The sequence below is a fragment of the Pygocentrus nattereri genome, chromosome 4 (assembly GCF_015220715.1).
Source record: "Pygocentrus nattereri isolate fPygNat1 chromosome 4, fPygNat1.pri, whole genome shotgun sequence".
In the NCBI taxonomy this organism is placed as follows: domain Eukaryota; kingdom Metazoa; phylum Chordata; class Actinopteri; order Characiformes; family Serrasalmidae; genus Pygocentrus; species Pygocentrus nattereri.
The window spans coordinates 4,762,798-4,772,551 of NC_051214.1; the positions used below are offsets into that span (position 1 = coordinate 4,762,798).

Sequence of the window (9,754 nt, forward strand, 5' to 3'; positions counted from 1 at the left end):
AAAAATTCCTATTTGTGCTGTATAGTGCTTTTAGATGCAGGTTTAGATCTGGTCCTCTTCAGTAGTTATACAAGGTCTTCAGGAGTATCACTGTGTTAGAAACGCAAAACTGCACTGGACACTTGCTGGTCAAAAGTTTGAGCACTTGCTGGAAAATTATCTTTCCATAAACTAATACATTTTGAGGGAAAGCACCCAATATGTTTTACCTAACCCTTTGCTTTGAGTCACCAATTTATTTTGTACTATTTTCTATTTTTCTTATTTATTCTTTTATAAGCGCACATATGGTGATATATTAAGTGATTATAGACAGGTTTGTACATTTTTATGCCTTAAACTGCATGCGCATTATTGAGTTATTAATATTTTTATTTGGTAACTGCTATAAGTCATTCAGTAACTATTATGAATTATTAAGCAACTACTGTGAAATATTTAATTACTGCTATAAAATTTTCAGTAACAATTATAAATTATTCAGAATTGAAGTGTGGGCCAATAGAGTTGAATGGTTAAAACATGGATAATCATGTTATTATCAAAATCTGAAATAAATGTCCCCTAACTTTTGACCAGTAATGTATATCAGGCTTATATGTGAGTCTGTTTTAGTGTATGTGCTCTTTAATTCATAAACACAAACTTTACAGACGTGAACCAGTATTACAGGGCTATAATCACCGCTTGTTGTGAATGGGGAATTGTACAGCTGAACAATAAATAGTTTAGTGGTTACAGTAGACAACAAGCAGTGGACCTTCCTCAGGTTTGGGTAATTTTGCCAGAACATTTTAGAGTGCAAGTGTAAAAGGTGTTACAGAAAACGCATGACAGTTCTGTTGAGAAGTATTATTTATATCGATGCTTGCCCAACCCTGCGACATAGATCGTCCCCCAAAATGGTCTAGTTTTGAGCTCAGATGAGGCCTCAATTATAGCCTGTTTTCCTTTTTTGAGACCACTGAAACAAGACATTTATTACAGGAAAAGCTAATTGGACCACTGAGGGTACAGGTTAACCGACCTATTCATGCTCCATGGATATGTTTTTTCAGAGCACATGTTGCTAGGCCAGACAAGCTTTACACAGTGTTAGCCAAATTTCAAGCCTTTACAAATTCAATAAGAAATTGTACAACTCAGTTTTGGTCAAATAACATAAATTAAGAGTGTATTCGAAAGCAAAACTTCTCAAAGCATGTTGAGCTGTCTAATGATGCCTGTTAGCGCGGAGGACGCATGCTAGCCTTGTAGCACGCAATACGGGTACACCTAGCTAGAGGACTGGGATTAGCTGCAACTAAATGATGGAGAAAATTGACTGAAATACCCCAAAATATTTTTATTGTGTACATGTGTGAACGTTTACACCGTCATCGAACTAGCATTAGCATGGTGACAAACTCGTGGTGATCATTTCTGACCTGCCTAGTTTCAGTTAGCTACAGCAAAAGAGTCCAGCTCGGTCGCGTAGCATGTTAACTTGAAACTGAAGGTCTGTGTCTCGATTTGCTCTGTATGTAGTGAAATGGTCGAATTCGGGCACAGAAGACTTTTGTTTGACGCAGATGTGGAGACACTAAGCAATAATGCAGCACCAAGAAATACTGGGAACAACTGGGATGCTCATCCGCCGCGTTGTGCTTTGCCAAACTGTCAGTTTTGCAGCGGGATTCCTGTCATTTCATGAACGAGACTCAAATACAGCCGCGTCAGTCCCACATAATGCAATTAAAACTGCTAGTATTGTGCCAGTTTCCCTTAGGGTTGTCCAGTGTAGCATTAGCACCAAGCTAAGTGTGGTTGCCCTGAGCAGTTGACGTCAGCTGTAGCTAAATCCCAGACTAATGATGACCGAACGCACATTCTGTTAATATGTCAGTAACGTTTTATCTGACCCTTTCGGTAATTTTAATTTGAAGCCTGTAACTGAATGTTTCTGAAGGGGTCTAATTAGCCTGCTAGCTCTTTGCCTGGTAGCAGCTCAGCCTAGTTTAATATTATGAAATGGATAAATAAAGTGCAATACTTGTGAACTACAGCACACTATTGATTACTATATTGGTAGTATGTAGCTAGAGGCAAACGTTAATGTCTCAACATAAGTTAAAACAGAGATAAGAGCAACCAACAGGTTAGCTAAGTAGCTAACAGGTTACTGTGAAGATTTCCGCTCGCTAGAACAAAACTTGTTGTAGGTTTCCAAAAAAAGTCAAACTGGAAACTTTCTGTCAGGGAGCAAAGTGAACTGAACTGTTGAACTAAGGAGGTCTTTCTCGTGAAGCTTGTACAGCCTTAACAACCGTAGCTATGAAAGAATGCATCTGTGGAGCGGCCAGTGTGGACAGGCCAGCTCTGACTGGACCATGTAAGGCAGGCTGTAGTTCAGGGATGTCTTGACTGGACCAGTGAAGCACACAGAAATTCAGAAGTCGGCCTGGATGCCTGTAAGTTGCTGCTTCCTAAAGGCAGATGTATATGGTGGTAGACGCAAAATCCATTGTTTCGGACTTGTTTTTGGTGGATTTGTAATCCATTTTGCTGTCGTAATGAGTGTGGCCTGTGTTAATGACCTGTTCTGTCCTTTCTGTTTCACCTTTACTGTTGTACAAAGCTGTACAGTTTATATATGTTTGGCAAAAGTCTAAGAAATAATATAATATATAGCGTGTTCTTTGTACATTTTCTGCTTTATATGATTTTTACAAGAACTCAAGGACTACACAATGCAGGAATGTACAGTTGTGCTCCATATCCCCTCTGTGTGTGTAAAGAACTGGTGAACTGGCGTGACTTTGACCAGCTACTGTCACTGTATTTTTTTTTTTTTTTGTATTCTTTTCCTCTGATTGAGAGTTTTGGAAGAGGAAAAAAAAAAAAAGATTTGAACATATGCATAAAATGACATTTAATCGTCAATAATTATTTGCATGCGGTTTTATAATATTGGAAGCTTAAATAATACGAGCAAAAAGATGGGGTTACATGATGTTTCTATGTGAAGTGTCCATTTACTTGTTGCCGTTAGGCCTTCATAAAATCATTAAATGAGAGATGTGTCCTAATTTTGTTTGGAGCAGAATTTATTTTGATTTGTGAATAGCAAGTACTTTTGGTAGTTTGTATGCGATGAAATTGCTCTTTCTGTTTTCTCCCTGGTTGTGCTGACCCACACATAAAAAAACCCGAGTCAAGGGTCAAAACGTTAAAGGGGGATTTTGGCCTAAATCTAGCATTTAATTTGTTATTTGTCATGTTATGTAATATTCTGTAGCTCAGCATCGCGGCTCTCAGGCTCACTGATTTGACAAAATTCATAATTTTGTATCGTCCATCAGTGTCATCTCACTACAGTTCCTAGCATCTACTTAAGCAATAGAACCCGCGAGGGACTGTGTTATAGCAAAATAACATCATGGCTGTGATTTGGTCACCGTAGATCGTCACAGTCGTGATGTTATTGGTGATAACATTATTTATTTAACTCCTCATCTTCAAGTTTCACTTACGTAGCGGCACAGAATTTTCCCTGTTGTCTTTAAGGCTTGAACAAGCTTATACAGCTTATAGGGTGTATTCGCAAGTGTCTCCTTCCAACACGCCAAAGTGTCGTACGAGGAATCTGGGTTCCCAGAGATGCTCTTCTTACAGACTTTCTGGACATGCTACACATTCTTTGTTTGACTGTGTTTGAGCATAAAAGAATAAAAAAAATTTTAAATTAAACATTTTAATTTTTTAGTTTTAAACTTTTAGTTTTTATGCATTTTGTTAAAATTTGAGATGTTATTAAACTACGAAAACGATGCCAAATTTTTTTGGCATACACTGTAGTTCTCATCTTCACAATCTGACCAAATCGGCTGTCGGTCAAATGTGATCTTAAAAGTGTCCGTTTTCTGTTTGTGGCAAAGTAAGTAGTAAAAACGTTCAAATGGTTTGAGCGTCTCCTACTGCTGTCAAAGTTGTTGCTTAGCAACAGCGTCTCAGCGGAGTGATAGTGTTTGTGAAAAACCCTTGATGTTGTCCGAGAACTTGTAGAGTGGAGATTTCCCGCTCTGCAATGTCTTCCGGCTTTCTCAAACGCTAGAGGGCGCTCACGAGCGAGTCCAGAATGAACGGGTTGACATGGAGCCTTTGAGCAAAATCAAAGTTGATAAAAACATAAACATTTGAATGTAAAAGAATGCGATCATTTCCTGAACAGTGAATATCATAAAACATTTTAACACTGCTGTTATAATTTAAGAGCTTTTAAACTCGAGCTATAGGAGTTTAAAACAGCGCCTCACAGCCAATGAGCTACTCCGCTCGCCCATCAATCATCACGCTGTAGCAGTAAAGCCCGCCTCCTGCTGCCCAAAAAAGGAAATATATAGGCAATGCTTTCTTTTTCTTTTTTTTTTTTAAGTGAAATACATAATTATACTTTCTAAAATGAAAGAAACGTTGTGGGCGAGTGATTATAAACTATCTTAACTTGTCGTTTTTTTAGCCGTTTACCTCGATTTACTCCCATTCATTGAGGACTCGCTCGCGGGCGCCCTCTGCTGTTCAGCAGTCCTGTTTTTGATATAACGGGGGAAATAAGAAGTGGCCAAGCTCCTCATAAACCGGCTCTGGTGGTACAGTGTTTGTGAAAAACCCGTGATGTTATGTTGAAATTATGTTATGTTGAGAACTACTCTCAACCAATCAGCTTGCTTGGCACGAAATAACTGTTGAATAATCCATAAATACATCCTACAAGCACTGGGAATCCCCTCATATAGAAATTCACCAACGCAGAGGCTAATGAATACAGTGGAGCGCTATAATCTTCATACTTTTATAGGAAAATACCGCTTGTTTAAATCTCCATAAGAGAGTTGTTGACCGGATTCAACCAAAAGATGAGCTACAGCTACAGCTAAAGCTAAAGCTAACTGTTCCGCTTACGTCGCCCGCAATCAGGAATGTCCACAACGCGCCCTTTAAGAGACGCGCATGCGCAGAACAGCCCAGAAAGTTCCTAGCAGGCTGAAGTTTTGGAGAAGGACGGAGGTGGAGGAGGAAAAAAAAAGTAGCAGAAAAGTCTGCAAGTTTAGAAATGGCTTTTCGTAGACGAAACAAGAGCTACCCGTTCTTCAGCCAAGAGTTCCTCATTCAGAACCACGCAGACATCGTCTTCAGTCTGGTCATTTTTATTTTGATAGGGCTGATGTTTGAGGTATGTTCAGCTCACGTCTTCTTCTTCTTCTTGTTTGTTTTCTCTTTTCTCGGCTGTTGCTTTTTTCCTTGACAACTTCTGCTGAAGGGGGATTAAGTTTTCACAGCCTGTGGTCGCAGATGAAACATACATATGGCTTATTTTTCTGTTTTTGTGCACGGAAAGTAGAATCCAAGTAGCTCAAATATTGGAATTTTCCGTTCCACCTTAAATGGGCAGCAGTTACATTCTGGCGCCAGAGGCGCCAGAATGTAACTGCTGCCCATTTAAGGTGGAACGGAAAATTCCAATATGAAGCTAACTTATCACCTTCGTCAAGGATTATGTGTTTTATTTAAGTGATTTAAAAAGCACAGAATCATCTCGGCTGTAAAGTTAGCTTATCACGCTAGATAAAGCTGGTTACTTCACCGCAAAGTTAACCCTAGGTTTGCTGTTAGCAACAAAAGGCTTAACTCCATCTCAGCCGCCTTAGTGGTGGAAGTTTTGGGATGGTAAACGACACGTTTATGCCTCAAAACGGAGATTTAGCTTTGACATTGCCGTTTTTATGTGCTAATATTGCCCAGACACCCCTCACTCCTCCCCATCCTCTCCCGGCTGCAGATGTCTAGCTAACTGCCACGTCTCAGTCCTTAAGCTGAGCTTGACTACAGTGGCCTTACAGTCGAGCCCTGTCTCTCCCCTCTTTAATGGGAAACTCCACCAGATTTTCAAAATTTGTGACTAATTCACTCCTTGAAGCGTAAACGAGGTCAGTCAGCGCGAAGTAGTTCACTGTAGAGACTCATTTCTTTACTGTGGTGGTGACATGAACCAGGGGTCACCAGTGGACCTGCTCGTATCTTCTCAGCTTGTGTATGTGATGTTGATAAAGGTAAAATAGTCATAAAATAATAAGCTTCCTTTGGAGACCGCTTTGCCTTCACAATGTAAGGGTGAAAAACAAATGGATTAGAACACATTTTAAGCCAGAAATGTATCACAAAATGCTGAGACTTCAGGCAGTGGAGTTTAATGTATTGGCTTTCTGTGAGGGAGCCTTTAGAGGTGGACGTCTGGTTCCTATCACCACCACTGTGAACAGCTCTGGCTCTGTAAGTGTCTCTAGAACAGAGCTTTTTGAGCCAGGCCGCTCTGAACGACTTTGCTGACATGTTGACTATTTAGCTATGCAGGAGTTTTGAAAAACTGGAGGAGTTCACCTTTAAGCCCCAGCTATTCGTGAGCTAATGGCTGGCTGCGTTTTTAATCACCACCGTTTTCCCCTGACGTTCGTGCTAATATGCTCAGTCAGTTGGGCCCTTTCAGGGAACTTCACTCTTCGATCCTCACACTGGCTGTTTGTGTCCGGTGAAGTGAGTCCATACCACACTGTTTCTGATCCACCTGAAGTTGCACACGGACGTTTTCAAACTATCTGAGACGTTAAACTAAATTCTCGCAGTTCTCGTCTGGGCCGTTCAGTGTGTTATAGACATGCACTGATATTCATGAACAAGGTATACTGCGATATTCAACACGCGCAATGTTGTTATCATGGACACTTTGAAATGCTGTTACTGCATTTTAGTCAAGCAAGTTACAGTTTAACCAGAGATGTTTCAGATCCCCAGAGTAGCTCTGGTTTCACAAGGTCCCGCTGTGTGGTCACATTGTGATCCCATGCTTTATTTAATGCTTTCAGTGCGTTGATCACCTTCACAGCAACAATATTAGTTGTGATGTATTGGATAGATATTATATAGTATTATAACCACTGTATAATGCTCATAAAGCAGTATAACAGTATTCGTACTTCCAAGCAGTTTGTTTTGAGCTTGTTTTTATTTATTTGGTATTTTTTTGGCTCTGTAACTTTAAGTAATGACAGAGCTTGAAAAAGCGCTCTATTGTTATCTCTATTGTTATCTCTATTGTTATCTCTATTGTTATCCTTCATACTTCTTATTCTTCTTCCACACTTTCCTGCGATTAATACAGCCCGAACCGCTTAACGTACAGACTCCGTTCAAACTGCGTTTCGAGGTCTCTGCGCTGTGACTAGTGCTATGTATGTTTGAGTCGATCGGATTGGTAGTTTTTAATAAAATTTAAGTTTAAAAATTAAAAACCTCCCATAAGAATGAATGGCAGAATGTTCAGAAGAGACACAGCTGATCACGCAGGGAATCTGCTTTAAAATCCTTAAACTTTCACCTAGAAACTCCAGTTCAGTTTTAAATGGTAGAGAAACCTGTCCTTTCTGAAACCTCAAAATATCTCATCATTTTATCAATTAGCTTTAGAGTTATGAGCATACAGAAAACTGCCCCATTCACGCCCTTGCAAATTTATCAAAATCAGAATCTGCTTATTTCAAGATTTTCTCTGTGTTTAACTCGTCATAACTCGGACATTTTCTTCTCAATACACACAACATTACAATAAAAAATAGTCCTCGATGGGTCTTATCTCACACCATCTATCCAGTTAAGCGATAGAGTGAACGTTTCCCGAGTTATGACTGTTTGTTCAGAGGGTGCAAATTGGACTCAAAACAAGGCTTCTCCACTAAGAGCTGCGTAATAAGAGTGATAGTTCATTTGAATGACCCCCCCCAACACACACACACACACACACACTTGCAGCTCTTTTCAAGCACTCTTGCAGTTCCTTCAGGAAATGCACATCTAGTTGTTGTTACTACTATTATTATTATTATTATTATTATTATTATTATTATTAAGAGACTTTTCTGGAAATTTAACCAGTGCTTCTGTCTGTGAACCAGACAGAAGCCAAAGTTCCCTTTATTATTTTAAGAGAAGAAACTTAATTATCTGATACTGTGAAGAAAATTGTGCCAATGTTGTCTAGCACTAGTTGATTAGTTTTATTTACTTATTTGTGAGTTTTTCGCTTTAATCTGTTCATTTATTTACTCCACGAAGCCACTCTTCTTTATAAAGTGATATAAGTAGAACAAACAAATAAATAATACTGTCCGTGCCGTTTGAAATCCAGTATTCGTTCAGCGCCGTCTGTTTGTCTCTCCCTACAGGCCACGGCAAAAACGGCCATTCTCTTCATTCAGCCACAGTACAACGTCAGCACGCTGACCCCAGGTACAACACCTGCATACACACGTCTTGTCTTTTCTTCACAACATTTGGCCCAGTATGAGCAGATTTATGTGCTTTTCAGATGGAGAGGTGACTCTGTATCATTATGGATGGAAAGACTGTGCCACTGTCCTGTTCTATCTCTTCATCACCATCATCCTCCATGCTGTAGTCCAGGAGTACATACTGGATGTGAGTTTTACGTTGTGTGTGATCACATTAGGTGTAATGGGTATTTAGGGGAGGACGATATGGCAGCAATGTGTTATTGTGATACTTTCCGTCTTTCCGCTTTCCGTCTCTCTACAATTGACCAAAATTCAAACGAGTCCCGCCACCCCTAGTTACTGTCGCCGTGTCCGTCAGTCTTACAGCTCCGACATCCACAGAGCGTCTTCTGAACAGACTAAAAAGTCCAGTAGCACAAAGGAAGATGTAGAGAACATTTTAAAGCTAATTATTATTCATAAACTGGCTTTACAGGATGTTCAGTGCAGATATAAGTGTTTGAGAACGGACAAGATATGATGTGCAAGCCATTTTAAATAAAAGGACTTCCGGGAAGCATGTTTATATTATCCAATCCGAGGAAGTGACTGGATGTGAAAGCGGTCAGTTTTCATGTCAAATAACGAGGAGGTTTTTGTGGCCTCTTTAGATGAGTTAGGGCTGAAGCTTAGACTGGAGGCAAGAAAGCTCATCTTACTATTTATTGTTAGACATGGTATTAAGATGAGCATTAATAAATACAGTAAGCTAGATAAAGTTTAGCTTAACTTTGAGCTGAAATGATATTAATGATTGTTTATAATTACTGTATACTGGCTTTCTTGGGGCAGTCGTGGGCTGGAGGTCAGGGAACCAGCCTCGTGACCGGAAGGTCGCCGGTTCGATCCCCAGAGCCGACAGCACATGACTGAGGTGTCCTTGAGCAAGACACCTCACCCCCAACTGCTCCCCAGATTGGGCTGCCCACCGCTCTGGGCAAGTCTGCCCCATAGAGTGTGTGTGTGGTCACTAGTGTGTATGTGGTGTTTCACTGCACCGATGGGTTAAATGCGGAGGTGAAATTTCCCTGTTGTGGGACTAATAAGGGTCACATAATCTTAATCTTCGTATGCGTATTACGGTAAACGCTCGTTCTGACAGTAAGCTGTGAGTTTGGTCTAAATCTGTAATGTTTGGAAGCATCGCTTTATTCCTCATTGCATTCGTAGCTATTATCCGGGTAATGGTGTACTGTACACAACGACCACGCAACTGTACCATATTTGACCAGATTAGAAAGACTGCAAAACATTAAAATAACATTTTTTTTCCTCTGTATTTGTTACGACCTTTAATTGTCCGTCTTTAAGGTATAGTATGAAAAATACATGTTGATGCTAACGTTACATTGGAATTCCCATTGATGGGCAGACGGAAATGTGCGTTATGC

General features: G+C 40.0%; 1 protein-coding gene across 1 annotated transcript in view; it reads left to right on the top strand.

The window, feature by feature from the left end:
* Positions 1-5,011: 5,011 nt before the first annotated feature.
* The window catches only part of tram2 (translocation associated membrane protein 2), a 12,988-nt gene continuing 8,245 nt past the window's right edge, over positions 5,012-9,754 (top strand). The window contains exons 1-3 of the mRNA XM_017714708.1: positions 5,012-5,212; positions 8,256-8,319; positions 8,399-8,508. Of these exons, the coding sequence (XP_017570197.1) occupies positions 5,093-5,212; positions 8,256-8,319; positions 8,399-8,508 (294 nt within the window). The 5' untranslated portion in view covers positions 5,012-5,092. The remainder of the gene's footprint in view (positions 5,213-8,255; positions 8,320-8,398; positions 8,509-9,754) is intronic.